The following is a 20,858-nucleotide window of genomic DNA, read 5'->3' on the forward strand; positions in this document are numbered from 1 at the left end:
AACAACAACAACAAAACAAACAGCCCAATCAAAAAATGGACAGAGGATGTGAACAGACATTTCTCCATAGAAGATATACAGATGGCCAATAAACACATGAAAAGATGTTCAACATCACTAATCATTGGGGAAATGCAAATCAAAACTACACTAAGATACCACCTGACACCTGTTAAAATGGCTATAATCAGTAAGACTAAAAATAACAAATGTTGGAGAGGGTGTGGAGAAAAGGGAACCCTCATACACTGCTGGTGGGAATGCAAACTGGTGCAGCCACTATGGAAAACAGTATGGAGATTCCTCAACAAACTGAAAACAGGAATACCATAGGACCCATCTTTTCCGCTACTGGGTATCTACCCAAACAATTTGAAACCAACAATCCAAAGTAACATACGCACCCCTATGTTCATTGCAGCACTATTCACAATAGCCAAGACATGGAAACAACCCAAGTGCCCATCGACTGATGATTGGATAAAGAATTTGTGGTATATATATACAATGCACACTACTCAGCCATAAAAAAAAAGACAAAATCATCCCATTTGCAACGTGGATGGACCTGGAGGGTATTATGCTAAGTGAAAATAAGCCAGACTGAGAAAGACAAACACCAGATGATTTCTCTCATATGTGGAATATAAACAAACCCACAGACAAAACAGTGGTTACCAGGGGAAGGGGGGTAGAGGGTTGGCACAGGGGGTGAAGGGGAGCACTTGTGTGGTGACAGACAAGAAATAATGGACCAGTGAAATCTCACATTGATGTAAACTATTATGAACTCAATTTAAAAAAGGATAGGCTGGGGTTGCCCTCAATTAATTCCAGGACTGATCTCTTGTAGCTTTTATTTTTGATGTGTCAATGTCTGTGCTTTGGTTTCTGAAATCTAGTTAGTTTGAGAATTTATTTGCAATAGCTGATAAAAACTGGACTCGATCTCGCTGCTGTCTCATCATGACATCCCTCTCCTGGTGAGGGTTTGTGGTGGCAAGTGATGGGCAGGGAGTCTCCTGGTGGACCAGAGTGTTCCGAGAGCTGCTGCTTCAGATTCTGTTTGGTAGGAAATCATGTGAAACCCATCCACCACAAAGGCAGAAATGTGTCCACAATTCGTAGACCAAATTTGTTTTCTACCCGTGTTCAACTAAGAGGTAGCTTCCAAAATGACTTGGGCACTGTGGATGAATTTATGGTTTAGAAAGCACATAAATGCCTGCATTTTAGATAATTAGTATCCTGCTGATCTTAGCTGAAGGTGAAGCATTGTGTCTGGGTTTTACTTTGAGTTGTTTGACTAACGCTTATAAAGCTCAGTGAGTGTGAACCCACATAAGCACCGACGTGCGCAGGGGTTAGGCTGAGTGTGGAGGCCTTCTGAGTGTGACTCTGCATGAAACCTGATGTCCACAGGGGTTAGTCTGAGTGTGGAGGCCTTCTGAGTGTGACTCCGCATGAACCCTGATGTCCACAGGGGTTAGGCTGAGTGTGGAGGCCTTCTGAGTGTGACTCCGCATGAATGCCGACGTCTGCAGGCTCAGGCTGAGTGTGGATGCCCGCAGGGTTTGGCTCTGTGTGGACACCTCCTCTGCTTCTGCTCTTAGTTTTCAGGGATATCTGCAGGATTAGGCTGAGTGTAGACGCCTTCTGAGAGTGACTCTGCATAAGTCCCGATGTCTGCAGCATCAGGCTGAGTGTGGACACCTTCTCTGCCTTTGTTCCTAGTTTTCAGGGATTTAATACTATGAGTTCAAACAGTGGTTCTTCAACTCTAGTAACTCTGCAGAAAATTTTGTATACACTTTTAGGTGGTGTGGATTCCCTGAAGCCACAACATCGACACCCTCTTCCCCTTTAGCTCAGTAAGAACCCTTGGAGTGTCATCCTGCTTCTCATTTGTAATACTCATGGCTGAGAAGGCTGTGACAATTGTGATGGCCCCTGGCATTTCTTCAGTGCTCACCACATTGTATTCTCGTCACTTTCCTTAGTCTGTGTATCAGTCAAGTTTCAACCAGGGAAGCAGAACCAGTAGGAGATTTATATTAAGAGATTTATTGCAAAGAGATGGTGTACTTGATTGTGGGGCCAGCTAGGCAAGTCCAGTCTGTAGGGCAGGCCATCGGGAAGGGCAGGCTGGAGCTCTCAGGCCTGAGCTGAAGTTACTTTCCACAGGCAGAATTTCTCCCTCTTCAGGGAAGTCTCAGCTTTGCTTTTAGGCCTTTCAACTGATTGAGTCAGACCTACCCAGAGTATCTGGGATAATCTCCTTTGCTTAAAGTCAACTGATTATGGACTTTAATCACATCTATAAAATACCTTCACCTCAACACTTGGATTAGTGTTTGAATAAGTGACTGGGGACTTTTGCCTAGTGAAACTGACACATCAAAAAGAGCAGCGTTCTTAGGGGCCAGCCTGGTGGCACAGTGGTTAAGTTCACATGTTCTGCTTCAGTGGCCTGGGTTGCCGGTTTGGATCCTCGGTGTGGACCTGTGCACCGCTTGTCAAGCCATGCTGTGGCAGCGTCCCACATATAAAGTAGAGGAAGATGGGCATGGATGTTAGCTCAGGGCCAGTCTTCTTCAGCAAAACGAGGAGGATTGGTGGTGGATGTTAGCTCAGGGCTCATCTTCCTCAAAAAAAAAAAAACACCTTAGTCTATTTGGTTTGTTGTGAGTAGTCAGCCTCCTTATAGCCATTTAAAGTTCTCGGATCTGGCTACTTCTGATGTTAGTCCATTCCAAATACTTCCTTCCTGTTACTTCTCCTTCCTTCAGGCTTCAGTTGCCCAGGGATGATGTCAGTGGTCACGGCAGAGGAAGGTAGTTGTATCCTGGGGCAGTGCAGACCTGTGTGATTTCAGGGAATCAACACCGACATCGCCTAGGCCCCTTTCGCCTGAGGTCCTCCACCCCCACCGTCATGAGTTCTGGGCCTACTAGTGCATTTCAGTAGGGTCTGCGTTCATTCAGACGGAGGACGTAATGTACAACTTTGCAACAGATTAAGGAAGTATTTTGACCAGCGGGGTCTTTTATCAGTCTATGAATATTGGCCTGGACCCCTTCTAGAAATGCTGCATCCCTGAAGAGATGGAAATGCTGCTGCTGCTCATCGTCGTCATCCTGTGTCTGCCATAGTTGAAGGTGCCGTCTCCTCTCCGCAGAGGCTGAGCCCTCCACGTGGACCTTGGACTCTGTCTGCTGTCGGAGCATCAGAGTCGCACTCCTCTCTCATCTGTCTCAGAGTGTCTCGACTTCTTCTGTTTGGTATCTTTAGCCTTTTGCTCATTAGTGGCATCTTCACTCTATGTTTAAGCATTTCTATGTTAAAAGAAACAAGCCCTGCTTCGACCTCCATCCCTCATCCGAGCTACTGCTGTCTCTCACCTCTGCACAGGCAAGTTAGAGTCGCATTTTTGACTTCTTCAAATTCCACTCATTCGTTAGCCCATATACTCTGCCTTTCACTCTCACTATGCCATTGAAGCTGCTTTCACCACGGGCCTTCTTGCTTAGTCTCAGGGGTACTTTTTTAGGCTTTTACAATTTTTTTCCCTTTGCAGCACTTGACATTGTTATCTTCTTCCATTGCTTTTCTCGTTTTTCTCCTTTCCCTTTGGCTACTTCTTTGAGACTCTTTGCAGGCAACTCTCTTCTGTCCATCTTTAAAAGTTTTGTTCATCAGAGCTCCATTTTTGGCTCTTTTTCCTTCTTTCTTTATACATTTACTCAAGAGTTTTCTTCTCCATGACCAGAGCTTCTGCTACTGTTTATAATTTGGTGACACCTAAGTTCATATCGCCAGCCCGCATTTCTGTTTTGAGAATCAGATCGCCGTGTCTCGCTGCCCACTGGCCATTCCCCACTGGGTATCCTACAGATATTTTAAACTAAACATCTTGTCTTCCCTCAAGCCTAATTCTTCTGTGCATCGCTGTCTTGGTGGACTGTACCACCATCTGGCTAGCTGCCCAAGTCAGCTGCACTCTTCCCACCCCCTCAATCCCAACATCCAACCAACATCTACTGCTACTGGTTCTGTCTCCTTAGCATCTCTCAAATCCATCTCCATGGCCACTTTCTTGATTCAGGCCAACATCATGACCTTTCTCTCCTCAACTACTGTTGTAGTTCCTTAAAAATTTTCTTGACTCCAGTTTTACCTCTTCCAATTTTTTCTCTACACTGTGTCTAGAATATTTTCTCCTCCTCCTTCTTCTTCCTTCTTCTTGCTAGGCAAATATGATTTTATGACTACTTTGCATAAAAATTTTCAGACTATCGCCTTGAGGATGAAGTTCAAATTCTTTTTTTCTTTTGGAGGAAGATTAGCCCTCAGCTAACTACTGCCAGTCCTCCTCTTTTTGCTGAGGAAGCCTGGCTCTGAGCTAACATCCGTGTCCATCTTCCTCTAGTTTATACGTGGGACGCCTACCACAGCATGGCTGCCAAGCAGTGCCGTGTCCACACCCGGGATCCGAACCAGCGAACCCCGGGCCGCCGAGAAGCGGAACGTGCGAACTTAACTGCTGCGCCACCAGGCCGGCCCCGAAGTTCAAATTCTTTAGCATATCTTCTAGAATTCTTTTCTAGTTTCGTGTCTTTGGAAACATCCCACCCAGCCCCTTCTCTACCCTCCCTAACTCTACTCCCAAATTTTACTTATGCTTCTAAGAATGCAGAATGCGTTTTCTGACCAGTAGGCCCTTACATAGACAATTTCAAGGTTTGACCACTTACCCCAACCCTCTATGCTATACCTCTCATAGCACTAGTCATGTGGTGTTGCTGTTTGCTGTCCACCTCTTTGAGGGTGGGTCTGTGTCTTGTTTACTACATACCTTGGTGTCTGGTACCGTGCCAGCCATGGAGCAGGCATCAGTAAGTACTTATTGAGAGAACAAATGGATAAACAACGTGATCTCTAAGGTTTCAGTTCCGAGCTGCATGTAGCATGGCAACGGTCTTCATACTCCATCAAAAGCCTGCTATTTGGGGTGAACCAAATTAAGTTGTATGGGCAATAGGCTTGGTGTTTGTCACTGAATTAGGGATTAGAGGGTAGGACTTGAAGTCCACTTGTTCCTTGGGTGTACTTTGAAAGATGAGTTCTGTTGTCTTACCACTTGGATAGTTGTTTTTAAGTTCTAGGGATGATTTTTAAATATTTGTTTCATATTAGCTATTATAGTCATCTCTATGAGTGATGGTAGACCATTTAGGTTACTCTTTTGCTGGTAGCCATCTGTCCCATCAAGACGTAGTTAATAAGCGGAGGATTGCTGGAAATTTCCCAGAGAAGAAGGTTAACAGTCCTTTTTTAGTTCTGAAATCTTTAACTGAGATGAATAAAAATCAGCATTTCTTTATTAGCTTTGATGTGAACGTCTCACTATTCCCACTTCATTAAAATAAATGATAGACTTTTTCCCACTAACCACAGTGGGTTCTAGAGGATAGTGAAGAAAATAACAGAGCATCCATCTAGTCACTTCTCTAACACCTGCACACTGCAGGATTTTTGAATTATTATTTAATCTAAGATTTATTAAAATGTGTTCATTATTTGATGAATTGAGACATTTGTATCCTGGAAATGACTTGGAAAAAAAGGTGGTGAGAAACTTGAATTATACCGATAGGTTCAACTTTTTAGGTATTATTTTTTAAGGCATTAGTGCTATGGCTGTTTTCTGGAAAAAAAAAAAAATCCTTGTTTTGTTAATGATACTATACCAGGCCATCTTTGCTTTGCTTTTTAAAATATTGTTAGGCTATTATTTTCTGAATAATTAGTTTATCCCAAGTGCTTCTAGGTTCTACTTAGGACAATAACTGTTACTATCCTTGCTTCACTTTATTATAATCAGCTTGGTGCTTGGAAAGCTAAATCTGCTGCACATTTAAATCGAATTTAAAAATACTTATGTCTGAGAATACTTTAAATTATGTCTGGATTTTCAAACTCTCTGTGCTATCATGTGATATAACTCTTTTAAAATAATAATGTTCTGGTATTCTAGTTATATGTTTATTTAATCTTTAACAAGATACAAGCAGTGTTGGGTTTTGAGACTCTCTTTTGAATGAATAAATTTGATGCTGAAGTTGCTAATCAGAGTTTTCATTCTGGTTCGGAAGGGTGGTGCATTTGAGGATGGATTTGTTTTATTCTTCTTAATTTGGAATATGCTATATTTTGCCATTAGCTTTGAGTTGAGTTGATCCAGATGAGAGATTGTTTCTGTCTTCTACTCGCAGATTCAGGAAGCAGGAGTTTACTGTTAGATTTATAGAGCGCCAAGCAAAGTTGACGTCCACGTTTGGCTGAGCATTTCACAACAGAGGTGGAAGGAACCCAGGAAACATTTAAAAAAGGCTTTCTGGCTGTAAAATGGTTCACCAAAGATTGCCTCTCCTTCCCACAAAGAGACAGTCCCATCATAAGAGGAGATAAAAGTAATAGATAGAAGGCAAGATAGCAGAGATGACATTTGCCTCAACAAGATAATTTTTGTACTATGGATAAAAAAATTACTCTTATTTTAAATTTTCCTGCAAAGAACCAATTTTTGGTAGCCACGAGCACGTTGTTTGGTCTAATAGACATTCCTGGCTATGACTGGAACAGGCTGCGGCAGTGGGCTGTGGTGATGGCAGTCTCCACTAACATCTACAGGTGTTCAAAAGCCATGGCGCCTCCTGGGCGTGCAGGTAGCGGGCCGGTTCGGGCTTCTAGGAATAAAAGATTTTCATCATCTTTTAAAAATCTTTGAACAGGAAACTGTCGCTTCCAATTATGATCAGATTTTCTCTGACGTCTGTAAGATGGCTAGAGGCTAGGTAAAGTGTGTATTGTGAAGTGTTTTGAGGTATTGTGGTTAAAAGTTTCCCAATTTTGGAGACTTACTTTCAAGGCTCACTATTTATTAAGGGTATTCCTAGCTTTGTCTAGTTTTAAAAATTTGTAGTCAGAGTATGTTTTTAATATAATTCTTTTAAGTTGGATGGACAGTGTATGCTCTTGACAGTAATATTTTTGTTGTGTAATTTTGATAATATCAAATTGAAAATGTAAAAAAAGTCCATTTATTATTTTTCAGGTATACGTATGGGAAGCCAGTGAAAGGAGATGTAACGCTTACATTTTTACCTTTATCCTTTTGGGGCATGAAGAAAAATATTACAAAAAAATTTAAGGTAAAACTTTTGCAGATATCTTATAATTTGTAATGGGGAAAAACTGTAAGTGTTCTTTTTCTAGAAATAAGATTTTATACTGAATTAACAAAAAATTGGGTGTAAGAAAATCAAGAGCCTTCTAGCTTTGGACAAGTGAGAATTTACCCATTTATAGTAATTAAATGGAATCAGAGCCGTCGTATTGTTGTGACTTAGTTTGAATTTTATCCCTAAAATTTGAATTGCTAATATGAAGAATAAAATTGAAATTTTTTAACAAAACAGATAAATGGATATGCAAACTTCTCTTTTAATGATGAAGAGATGAAAAAGGTAATGGAGTTTTCAGACGGGCTTTCTGAACACGTGTATCTGTCTTCCCCTGGGCCGGTAGAAATTTTAGCCACAGTGACAGAATCGCTCACAGGTTTGTGGACTTTGAAGTGGAGGTAACGCTGCTTGCCTGGGGCTGCTCTGTCGTCTTCCTTAGCGTAGCTGGCGCGTAATGCTGAAATTGTCGTGACTCTTAATTAGTCTAGCTTGCAGAATGCTTTCATCATGAAGGGGAAACTCCTTTTCTGTGACAGTCTGTACTTCAACCACATTTGATAGGTATTTGTAATGTTTTCCTTTCCTTCTCTTTCTTTTCAGCCTGAAAACTACATGGAATGGTTGACCTTCTCAGCTGACTAACCATCTTCTTGTTTTTAATCACTGAACATCTTCTGAAGTCTCACCCGCTCCTAGACAGTTTTCTCTTCTAATAATAAAATAAAGCTTAATCACTTGGATCTTTCTGTTGCTATTTTAACAGCTTTCACCACTCTCTGAAAGAACGAAAGACTGTTGTGTGAGGGCCTGATGTGCTGCTGCACGTGTCCTTGATGGGTATGGTGGGGATGGTGCCTTAGGAAAGGATCTGCACAGGACGCAGTGGAATCGTGTGGTTTCCTCAGTGGGCAGGCCAATGTGGGAAGGAGGCGTCTGCGCCCTGATAGCTCAGCCCTTTGGGGAAGTAGCTCAGATGGGGAAATTTGGTGCCTAGAAGGTGTTGGTGAAGCATAACTTTTGCTTTCTAAATGGTGCAACTCCAAAACAGGTATCTCAAGAAATGCAAGCTCCAATGTATTTTTCAAGCAACATGATCACATCATTGAATTTTTTGATTATGCTACTGTCTTGAAGCCATCTCTCAACTTCACAGCCACTGTAAGTTGGCGTATTTATTAATGATCTAAAGCAGTAAGTTCAATTTAATGAAACCCAATGGGAAATAATATTTTCAGTGCTTTTCAAAAACTTTAAGCCATGAGTAGCTAGATTACTTTTCCCTTTTAGATATATGAGGTGTATGAATTGTTTCAAAATAACCTTTCTCTAATTTTTCTAAAAATGTAGTTTCCAACAAAAATATTTTCCTTAAAATTTGTATATTTGCTGAGGAAGACTTGCCCTGAGCTAACATCCGTGCCAGTTTTCCTTTGTTTTGTATGTGGGTTGCTGTTACAGCATGGCTGATGAGAGGTGTAGGTCCACGCCTGGGATCTGAACCTGCAAACCAGGACTGCTGAAGCAGAGTGTGCCAAACTTAACCACTATGCTGTGGTGCTGCCCTCTCATAATTAATTTAATAAGCAATTTAAGTTAGATTTGGATTGCTATGTTGAAACTTTTATAAATTAATTGAAGGAATTAGATGTTAGTGAAAAACTTTCAGTTTTAATTTGATTTTTATAATCATTAGTTTTAGTTCTAGCAAAGATGTAGTATTAAAAAATTTTCAATAGGCGCCAACCCTGTGGTGCAGCAGTTAAGTTTGGATGTTCCACTTCCGTGGTTCCCGGGCATGGACCTATGCACCACTTGTCAAGCCATGCTATGGCAGGCGTCCCACATATAAAATATAGGAAGATAGGCATGGATGTTAGCTCAGGGCCAGTCTTCCTCAGCAAAAAGAGGGGGGTTGGCGGCAGATGTTAGCTCATGGCTAATCTTCCTAAAAAAAATTATCAACAAATCTCCTCATTTTTTCTTTGAGAGAGTACTGAGTTAAAACATTGATTGAGTGAGTTTTGACAATGTGCAAGGCATGGTGCTGGATGGGGCTTACGGGGCCAAGGAGGACCCAGTCCCTACCCTGGAGTCACAGTTTTTGTGATGCTGACAGGATGGTATGCACACAACCTTAAGGCAAGATAAGAGAGAAGTACAAGACTTGGCGTGTATTGGATTTGCGAGGTGGGAAGAGGGAGGGGAGTTCAGAGATGTTAAGTCTGACAGAATTGTAGTCTTAGCAAAAATAGGAAAGGTGAGATGGTGGCTCAATTTTAGAAGTGCTGAGTTTGAGATGACAGAGACACACAAGTAGACTCTGCTGGCAGGGCATTGGAGGTGTTGAGTAAGTGTTCCAGACCAAGGTGAGGATGGCAGCAGGAGTGCTGAGAGCTCTGAGGAGGAGAGAATGGATAACTGCTGATTTGGCCTTTACAAAGTCTCACATTTAGGGAGAGGAAGAGGAACCGAAAAGGACACTGAAGGGATGCAGAACAAGGGGTTTGAAGTGAAGAAGATTGTTGTGGTGCCATGGAAGGCAAGAGGAGCCATGATAGCAAGAAAGGAGTGGTCAGTGGTATTGGATGCCTCCGAAAGACACCACTTAATCTGGAAGTTAGGGTGCTACCAAGAGCTTTTAAGAGTTCAGTTTCATGGGGCTAGCACAGGTAGAGACTGAATTGAACTGAACTTAAATCCTTTGCTTTTCTTGTTATCTGTTAACTAGGTGAAGGTAACCCGTTCTGATGGCAATCAACTGACTCCTGAAGAAAGAAGAACTAATGTGGTCATAACAGTGACACAGAGAAACTATACCGTTTACTGGAGCAGGTGGAACAGTAGAGACCAGGAAGTAGAAGCTGTCCAGATTATAAATTATACTGTCCCACAAAATGGAATCTTTAAGATTGAATTCCCAATCCTGGACGATTCCAGCGAGCTACAATTGAAGGTGCCGTCTGTTTCCCACCATTCTGTTACTGCAACGACGTCATTAAAATTGTAATCTTGTGGTAGGCTCTCAAGGTTTTGGAGGTCAGAGTGCACAGGGAGTAGACACGTGTTTCTATTTTAAAAAATGGGGAAAGTGTTAAAAGTAATTTGATGACGGTGGCTGAGGGTTAGACTGGATGCTTCCGTGTGAGTTCATTTTGAAGAGCACAGCCAAGTAGAACAACCTGCAGGTGTGGTGGAGAAGCTCCCACACTCCCAGGCTAGCTTGATTTTCAATCATTTGAAATTGTATTTAGACAGGAGCTGAAATGAAAGATGAATATCTTTTTTTACACTTATGTTCCTTTGCTGAGCTCTTTCCCAGGTCGGCTCTCAAGACTCCCCAGCCATTCCTGCTCTCTTTCTTTTGGTCACTCAGCTCTGCCACAGGTGTAGCCTCTGAGGTTTACTCTGACTGTTGGTGGATCAAGTGGGCTGACACGATATCTTGCTTGTAGAAGAGCACTGAGTTGTGGAGACAAGGAAAGGAGTCGTTTTTCATTTCGTTCTCTCTTCTCACAGTGTTTCCTGATAATATGCTTTTGCTTCTGAAATGAGTTAGGACTATACTTTTTCCTCTTAGATTATGGCGATGAAGACCCTTCTCTGCATTTTAAAGCTGTCACTTTATAGAATAAGCTATAAAATGATGAAGATCCAGTATCTGGGGAGGGTATTTTTCCTGCATGAAAAAAAGTAAAAGTGAATTTGCCTTTCAGTATTGTTCATCAGAGAGCATCTTTCCTCAGGGTGTTATTGAAGATGAAAATTTATGCCTCCCTTTTCTTTTGTTCTAGGCCTCTTTCTTGAATAGTGTGAGCAGCATGGCAGTTCACGGTATGTTTATGTCTCCTAGTAAAACATATATCCAGCTGAAAACAAGAGATGAAAATATAAAGGTAATGCTAATGATCACTTGATAATTACAATATAATTGTACTCTTTTGCCATTAATATGCGTATATTAATTAATATGTTTTTTCTAGGTGGGATCACCTTTTGAGTTGGTGGTTAGTGGCAACAAGCAATTGAAGGAGTTAAGCTACATGGTAATCTCTTATAGAATCTTAAGTTTATGATCTGTTATAGAATCATCTTAAGTGATGTCTACCGTATGTCTACATTAAACTTACTGATTTTTAAAATTCAGCCACACAGCTTTTTATATTTTAGCCTGTCCTTTTTATATTGCAATCAAAATGTCTTTTTTCTTTTTTCACCTATATTTGCATTTCCAATTTAAGATGGATAATTAAATGTTGCATTGTGTTTAAAATTTAAATTTCTGTTAGATAAGCCACACACCTTCGTTGTAGAAAATTATAAAATATAAGAAAAACAAAAAAAAGCAAAGAAAGGTTGCCACCTGCAGCCTGGTGATCTTGCTCCTCCAGCTCTCCTGGTGGCACTGTTCCCCTTCCCCACGAGGCTGGGCTCTCGACTGTGCAGCTGCTGCCGCCTCACTGTGGCTTCATCTCATCCTTTTCCGTTTCAGTTTATTCTCTCTGTTGGTCAGGGAGGTTTTCTTGCATTCAGAGAGGCTTTCAAGTTGATTTAAGTCAAGAGGTTGTGTATTTGGTTAAAATTATGATAAATGTTCTTGCTGTTGAGATTCTCACTACCTTCAGCATAAGATGAAACGTCCGCTCTTCTTTTCAGGTGGTGTCCAGGGGACAGTTGGTGGCTGTAGGCAAACAAAATTCAACAGCCTTCTCTTTAACACCAGAGAATTCTTGGGCTCCGAAAGCCTGTATAATTGTGTATTATATTGAAGATGATGGGGAAATTATAAATGATGTTCTAAAAATTCCTGTTCATCTTGTTTTTAAAAATAAGGTAAGATTTAAGGTAATGATGTTTAAAAGAAAACGTCATATTAGTGAACTCTGAGAAATGGTAATATTTCTTTAGAAAAGTATCGTTAAACCAAATTGGTTAGAAATTTATATTCCTTTCTAGAGCTATGATTAAACCTCTTCATATTTAGTTGCTATTTATATATTTTTGCCTGTGGAATTACTGGGCACTGTGGGTCTTATTTGTCAGTTATGTATTCTTGGCTTTAAGACTTTAACTCAAATCCACTGAAGCTATTTCAGGATTTCCAAATAGTGGAGTCAGTGCTGCTCTGGGCCTGGGAGATACGGCAGTATGGAATTGTGTGGTTTGGATAATGGGGTGAGAGTGAGATGGAGGCTGTGGGAGGGAGTGAGGCCATTTGCAATGATGTGGGGAAGCAAAGCTGGGCTTTGGTTTATCCGTTTCATCAGCCGGGAAGCTGATTCAGGACAAATTTACAATAAACTTGGCTGCTTTGCATGTGGAGATCTGTGTGGAGTTTGGTCTCTAAACACTCAGTAGCCTAAAGGGTATAGCTCATGTGGGAAACCGCCTGGGAACCCAACTCTAGAAGTAACCTGATTGCAAGAGTGCCAGGTGGAATTGACATTAAAGGAGCCATGTGTATGGCTCATGCATATTAAAATGAGCCGTTGTTCTCACTAATAGCCGCTGCCTTCTCAGGTCCTCATAAGTGAAATAATCATTGTGTTAAAGTAGTGATTTGCAGAGTACAGTTCCTTTAATAGCATTTCCTTTTCCTTAATTTGTTAACATTTTGAGAAGTGGCAGTAGTTATCCATGCCATCTGTTGTTGAGAACTCTTAACTATAACTTTGATTGTCAAAATATAACATAAACTTCTATTTTTCATCTAATGAAAGGAAATTTTAAATAGACAATGCTATGTTCTGTTCCTTTCAGAGCACAATTTTTGACTTCTAGTGATTCCATTAATCACCTGACAAAGGTGGATTTTAAAGTAGGAGTCAGGCTTAAGTATGGAGGCACACATCTCTGAAAGTGAGACCAGGTTCTAAAAAAAGTTACAATGTAAAGGTCATTTTCTCTGAGGAAGCAGAGTGAATAAATAACATACTTCCAGAAAATTTTGTAGATATGAGAGACAAATTGTTACTGCCTACAAACAGAGGTTCTTTACCTGCCACACAAGAGGGGCCAAATAAAAACTGGAATGCTAGGCTTATGGCGAGGAAAGGAGGGTTTTTATTTTGGGTGATATCAGCCGAGAGATGAGAGTGAGCCCTCAAATTTGTCTTGTTTCATTTCATCTCCCCGAAAGAGGGGAGGTGAGGGGTTTTAAAGGTTTGTGAGGAATGTGGCTCTTGTGTGTGTGTGTGTGTGTGTGTGTGTGTGTATGTGTGTGTGGTGGGGAGGCAGTGGCCTTGCTGGTCGGAGCTTTCCCACCTGCCTGCGTTCGGCCTTGGGACACTGTTTACAGGGAGGAGGCTGATAAGGAGTCCAGATGGTGGTCCTTGGCTATTTGTCTCCATGGTGGATTCTGGAGCCAGGGAGTGAGCAGGGAAAGAGTGCTTTGGTTTTAGCCCCACATATGCTGGGTTTAATATAGGGGAACTGATACCAGGGCCGGTATCAATTCCTCCCTATTTTATGTTCATTTCTCAATCTTGAGGGATTTGGGGTGGTGACCAGTTTATCTACTTCCTGCTGAATTGGGGCATAGGTTGTTACATCTTGTTAACCAGCCTTTTAATAAGGCAGTGATGCAGGTGGGCTTCCAAAGGTAGGCCTGCATCATGTGAGTATATAACCAGGTATTTAAGAAGAAGCACTTTTAGAGAAACAAAAAGAAAAAACAAGGTTAATGGTTGGAATAAATTATAAACCAGTTCTTGAGCCCAGGGGGCAGTCAATCAAGATTCCCAGAAGTCAGGGCCGAAGCATCCTTTGCAGTTTGAATGTCTCTGATGGTGTCATCAGGCACTCAGGTAGCTTTCTGAGTGGCTTACACAGGAGCAGCCATGACTCTCTCTTAAGTTTATATCAAGTCCTCTAGCTTCAGTTTTTAGGAAAAAGGGTAGGTTCAGTTCTCAATGATTACAGATGACAGTGATGGAAAAAAATGGAAAATGTTAGTTTGGAGATTTATTTCAGATATTTTAGGAGACTAGAAGAATTCAGGATCTAGGCCAGTTTACAGATATAAAACAAAACCTCAAAGACAATTAATGGAACCAGAATCTAATATCCGTGAATGTATAGTATAATCTCTATTGAAACATAATTTTTTCCCCTAAAATCACCCTCAATTTTACCAAAGATAGCTAAATTAAGACCCACTGCTTTATAAAATAGGTTTAGTTTTAATAAACTTGGCCCAATTATTTGCATGAATACGGTAAGAATAGCAATTAATCATATAGGTTCTTTTAAATCTGCTTTGCTAGAACTTTTTGCAAGGAATCTCAGATTGAACTTTAAAGGCCTTTTGAGACCAAGGAAGTCAGACCAAGAACTTGTCATCAGATACTGTCTGCAATACCTACAGATTTGGGTGAATTCCTCTCTTCATGAGGTCCCCAAAATACTGAGGTTCCTTGTACCTGCCAGACGGAGCGACATTCTTTACTCAACCTTACCAGGTTACTGGGAACCCATAAGCAAGGTACCAGGTCAATATTTCCAAGTGGCTTTATTTTAGAAAGTCAAGCTTTGTTCCTCAAAAGCTGTCTTGTCATATCCAAGTCTGTATGTTTCTCTCAAATATGACATTCCAGTCTAAGCCTTTGTAATAAAACCAGTGTTTCCAATTGTGTCCTGTTATAAGAAGAACTGATTATTATTGAACTTACACAAACAACTATATATAGCCGTGAAAATAAGAATACTTACTAAGAATTTTCAAATTCTGGAGGGATCAGGTAGGGAGAAAAAGATAAATGTTTCAATTTTGTTTACAAATATATAATTTCATCAAATAGCTATAAGTCATAATTAGCATAATAGAAAAGATTTTCTTAAGTCTGGGAAAACAAAACATTTAAAAAATGAGCAATATTTTAAACAAAAGTTATAAAAATTATAATTATCCTCATCAGTTCATCCAGTCCTGTGTAATTGGTTCTTGATTTTGTCAGTTTCATGAGGTCATCAGTTTTCCTGTTAGAGTTCTGCAATTTCTTGCCCAGTTTAGTTTCATGATCTGAAAGTTTATCAGAAACCTGTATTCTAGAGTAAGTGCCAGAGTCCTTCCCATGAATTTTTCTGAAGATGAAACATATGTGTAAAGACAGCAGAGTAAATAACAACTGTCTGTAAATAACAAACATTTAAAAGTGGCAATTAACAAAGATATTTGACCATTTCTGTGATATACAACATTTTGAGATAATAACCAGAAGTATGGCTGATAATCAGAACAGATCAGAATTCTAGTAATGTTATGTAATTTTTAAAACATTTATATCAATATCATTTGCCCATGTAATATCATAGGTCCCCATGAAGCAATGTTTAATTTTCCCTTTAACCACAATGACAATTAAAGAATTTTAGGCAAATGCAGAGAATTAAATAGTTGTAAGAAAAACCTTAGCATCTGTGATTAAGGACCTGATAAAAACAATACAGGAAATTTATTTTGATAAAACATAAAATCTTTATCATTTTGGTAGACTATTCAAGGAAAAAACTCTTTCATAATTTTTTTTTATGAAGGGCAGACTAAAAGTTTAGCAAAATTATCTTTTTAAGAAAGAGAAGACCAAGTTTTAATTTTGTACCAGTTTCCTTTTGACATTTAAATTTATTTACTTAATTACATTTATTTTAATCTTAGCCAACTTGACCATACATAAAACTCCTCAGGGTTTTACCTTTATAAACATTTTGTCACTTACTTTTTACATTCAGAATTTGTCCCAGGTTTCCTTTTTTCTCTTCTAGTACTTTAGGACAAATTTATCTTTCTTTTTTAACCCAACAAGCAAAAATACTTTTATTTTTTATATCTTCTTACTGAAAACATGTATTGTATTTTCCTTGTATACAAAGATTTTTTTTCCTTAATAATTTTAGTAGCTTTAATTGCATATGTTAATTAGAATCCTTAACCCTTAGAAACCTTAATTTGCAAGTAAAAACCAAATGTAAGCAATTATAAACTTTCTTTTAAATTAGCATTCTGTGGCTTGACAAATTTACAAATACCTTCTATAATTTTTAGAAACATGTTACTTTATAGTAATAAAACACAAGGTTTGTTTATTAATAGACCCAAACACTTTTTAGTTTCTCTGTAATAAGAAGCCAAAAGTAGGTAGACATGTTCAGCAATAATATTTCAATGTTCCAGCCTATCTGAAAATGACCCAGAAACTGAATAGATTTTGTTATTTAACTTAACTTAGTAAAACTATAATGTTTGTTTCCAAAAAGATTTTGGAAGCTGTTTTTTAAGTACACAGACCATAAAACATAATTATTATACTTAAAAACTCTTACCTAGTTTTAACAATTATGTATTAATTACCCTTAAAAACTTCATGTGACATTAAAGCAGTTACCCATCATCTTAAGTTGTTTTAAGTACACACATCATAACACATAATTGTTATTCAAGTTTCTCCAAAAACCGTCATCCTTTACATTTATTCAGTTTACCTGTTCTCAACACTTATATTTGGATCATCTGTAAAAACCTCATCAGACATTAAACAAAATCAGCTGTTATGCTGAGTTATTAGTTTTGCTGGTAAATCTGGTAATGGATGACACAAGCTCCTTTGACCAGTAAACTCAGGCTGTATGTCTGCATCGTATCTGATGCTGATAACTCTGAGGACATGTCTGTGTTAATCAAACCAGCAAACTTACATAGGCCTTTAGTTACCAAAGGTCATTTTATAGCATGTTAAATCACTTCATCTTTTAGAAGTTTTGACATATTAATCAAAGACTGCATTCTGTTATGAGATATTTTGAATCCTCTCTTTTAAGGGTGACCCCTAAGGTGGCCATTACAATTCCAACTTGTCTCAAAGGTTGACTTATTTTCACTTGTTTAATTTTAGATGAGGAATTTGGGGAATTGAAGCACCGAATCTCAGTGGGAGAAGAGAGAGAAGCCACAGGTTGGCTTTGGCCGCCGGCATGTCTAATTATTTAATGATTTTCTCTTAAAGAGGCAGTAAAGTATTTCTGATTTTATTTAGAAGCCTCAAAAGATTAAAACAGGCTTCTCATTGTTGTAGCTTTCTTTTTCCATTTGTATATGTAAATACACCAGTTTGGGTAAACTGAAATTGCCCCATTTTGCCCATTTTAAAGTGAGATCTCCTCTAGCATGTTTAATTAACATAGCTGAAGGGTGGATTTATATATTCTTACAATATATCAGGCAGGTGAAAGGTTCCCAAATGAGACATAATGTTTATCCCCACAGCATAATCTATAATACAATTAGGCAAAAGAGATGTAATTATTTTACATAAAGCCCATTTAAATATACCATTTTTTACAAACCTTTATCTTAATTTTACCAACTCTTATACTTTTAATTATAACTTACATTAGATTCATTAACAGGTTTCAGTGTTACAATATTGTATAGGGGAAGCATTCCCATGTAGACATAACATTTATTCCCAAAGAAAACATCCAGGCAAAGTTGACATAACCTCTTCATATAATATTAGCTTAAACACTTTAATCTTTGTGGTCTTATCAACCTGAGCAGCCGAACTGTTGCCCCAAACAATTGCTGGTCAGGTTTCTCACTTTGATTTCTGTCTCCTGACCATTTAAATTTTTTTGAACTGGGGTGAACAAAACAGGTTTGTCTGATGTCCTTTAATGTTGGGGGGCTAATGGAGGGGTCCCTTTAGCCCATCCAACCTTAGGCAGTGTTTTATTACAATCTTTGTTCTAGTTTTATTTATATCTATTCCATTTATCCCATTTTGCTGTTTAATAACTAGCTAAAGATTTCCATCCTGTTGGGATGAGTCCTGTGACTCTTCCCTTTCTGGTTTCTCTTTGTTAACTTAATGTTTTCATTAGCATTTGTAAGACCACAAGAAGAAGCTGAGACCCCAAGTTTGATTAAGTTCTTAAGACTAGTCATTGTATTTTCCTTTTAATTTGGTCTTTTCATAGGTACCACTAAAACAGCTGTTTATGATGAAGCTCTCTAAAAATTTTCCAATTTAAGGATCCATTAATTGGCTGTTTTTCCTCTGGAGTTTAAAGAATATTGTGGCCATGCAGTGTTACAAAAGAAAATCATCCCTTTTAGGCATTGGCTTATGACTATAATTAGACCATCTACTCAGAATCAGGCCCACGGGGCTCTGCTTGGGGACAGACAGCCTGTTTCCCATTCCAATACACAGAGACAGACAGACACACAGATGCAGACACAGAAAAGCCGGACACCAGTGAACCGGTTCCCAGGTTGAGGGTAGAAAGTCCTACAACTGTTTCCACTCTGAATGCACACCAGATGGCCCCTCCATGAATGGAAGGGACCCCAAAGGAGAGGAAGGAAGTTCACGGGCATCCCTCAGGTGACTTGCCCTATTTCAGAGTCCATCGACTCCCCAGAATGAAGAACAAAGAAACAAACACACACAAATCTAGAGCCTCTTTCCTTGCCGTATGAACATGTGCCTAAGGTCAGCAGTGGCAGGCCAGACAGAAAGTACTGGGACAGTCCCTAGGGCAAGTCACCTAGGCAGCTGCTGGACTGCTTCCCAGGAAATCCCAGTCAGCCCAGGACTGTGGAGCCATGGCGAAAGCCTCCTGGCTGGCTCGCCAGATTGTTACTGCCTACAAACATAGGTTCTTTACTCACCACACAAAAGGGGCCAAATAAAAACTGGAACACCAGGCCTACAGCAAGGAAAGGGTTTTTATTTTAGATGATATCAGCCAGGAGATGAGAGTGAGCCCTCAAATTTGTCGTTTCGTCTTGTCTCCCTGAAAGAGGGGAGGTGAGGGGTTTTAAAGGTTTGTGAAGAATGTGGCTGCTTGTAGACAGGTGGAGGGAGTCGGTGGCCTTGCTGGTCGGAGCTTTCCCACCAGTCTGTGGTTGGCCTTGGGACACTGTTTCCAGGGAGGAGGAGGGGATGATAAGGAATTCAGGTGGCTGTCCTTGGCCATTTGTCTCCATGGCAGATGGTAGATTCTGGAGTCGGGGAGCTGAGGAGTAAGCAGGGAAAGAGTGCTTTGGTTTTAACCCCACATATGCTGGGATTAATATAGGGGAACTGATATCAGGGCTGGAATCAAAATTAGTTTCAGTTGGGTTTGGGAAGATAGATCTTTCTCTAATTTTTATATGATAATGTTTATCATATTTACTCACAAAGAAACTACATATTTGGAAATAGAATATGTTCAAGCAAGAGAAAATTAGTGGATCTTTGTTGAAGTTCAGTTATGACTGTGGAATAAATGAATGAGATGTGGAAGGGGCAAGCGATGTATGGTTAGAAATCATCCACTCAGAAGTGCAAGTTGAAGCCATGGGGTCTGTGAGGTGCAGGGTAGAGTGAGAAGTGCAAGGTTTGAACAAGTGTTACCAATTGAACTCTCTCTCCAGCTGGGGAGAGACCTGAGGAAGGGTCTCCTGCCTTTCCTCTTGGGGTTCTTCCTCTGTTCAGTGTCGCAACTTTGAAACAAGACTGAAACTGAGCGTTCAATAGCACAAGCTTTATTCAATGGCCAAAAGAATGGAGAAGTGGAAACTGAGTTTACAAATCATCTTCTGAGCTCCTGGGGTGATTAAGCAGCTGTTTTGAGGGGTCTAGGTAATGAAGGGGAGGAATATTCATAGATATTCGGGGAACTGGGCAGGCTTTTCTGGGGAACAAGGGTGCCACCTCTTGCTATGACAGTTGTAAACTGTCATGGTGCTGGTGGGTGTGTTATGTAGCATAGTAATGTATTATAATGAGGGGGGGATCTGTGTCAGGTCAGGTCAGGCTGCCTTGTTGCCTTCAACTGGTTTTAACTGACTTTGACTATATGTCTCAGCCATCTCCTCTTTCCTCTTGTTGTAGTTTCTTGTAAGCTAAAGAGAACACACTAGGCTGCTTCTGAACAGGGTTGTGGTTAATGTCTTATGGGGCCAGGGACCGAGGTAACACATGCTGTTCTCCCCTTCCCTTTGTTTAGGGTATAGGTGGAGAAAAGTAAACTAGATACAGTGACTTAAGAGGTATGTCAAAGAAACATTGCACTGGATGAGTTAAACAGGCAAGGAACATTTTATTTAGGACTGTAGCAATAGGGGCGAGAGTCTGAACTCAACTCCAGTGAAACAGAAGGCAGGAGGGTTTTAAGCACTGGGGTGAGCTAATGGAAAAGTACTGGGGGACATTGTGGGGAGGTTGCTGAATGGGATTAGGCCATCTGTGTTTGCTAATTGGCATTTATAAATGAGGCTCCTACCCTCCCACAGAAACTGGAGATCAGTCCAGCTCACTGTTTCTTGAGGATTACACTTCAAAAGGATGGTTCCCAGGTCCTTGAGAAAGACATTCCTAGGTTGTAAAACTGGCAAGAGGCTGGGAGAAGATTTACATCTCAAAGGGGCAGAGAAAGAATTTACAATTCCAAGTTTTCTAAAGTAAATGCTCTAGGAAAAGGGAGGTTAGGAGTTTATAGTCAGGAAAAAGCCTGTCTGAAATTCATCAAGCTTAGGGAAACATTAAGACCATCTTGGCCAGGTAGTACAATCACTGGGGAAATGCAATGTTGAGAAACAGCTAGACACGATGCAAATTCCTAGGA

The 20,858-nt window shown here is 40.0% G+C and overlaps 1 protein-coding gene across 12 annotated transcripts in view; it reads left to right on the top strand.

Moving 5' to 3' along the window:
- CD109 (CD109 molecule) overlaps positions 1–20,858 on the top strand; it is a 195,056-nt gene that overhangs the window by 111,473 nt on the left and 62,725 nt on the right. For all 12 annotated transcript variants that reach the window (XM_070558933.1, XM_070558934.1, XM_070558935.1 and 9 more), the window contains 7 exons: positions 7,118–7,214; positions 7,482–7,623; positions 8,296–8,405; positions 9,976–10,200; positions 11,039–11,140; positions 11,228–11,290; positions 11,901–12,077. In XM_070558933.1, the coding sequence (XP_070415034.1) occupies positions 7,118–7,214; positions 7,482–7,623; positions 8,296–8,405; positions 9,976–10,200; positions 11,039–11,140; positions 11,228–11,290; positions 11,901–12,077 (916 nt within the window). The remainder of the gene's footprint in view (positions 1–7,117; positions 7,215–7,481; positions 7,624–8,295; positions 8,406–9,975; positions 10,201–11,038; positions 11,141–11,227; positions 11,291–11,900; positions 12,078–20,858) is intronic.

Source organism: Equus przewalskii, chromosome 9 (assembly GCF_037783145.1).
Source record: "Equus przewalskii isolate Varuska chromosome 9, EquPr2, whole genome shotgun sequence".
Lineage (NCBI taxonomy): Eukaryota > Metazoa > Chordata > Mammalia > Perissodactyla > Equidae > Equus > Equus przewalskii.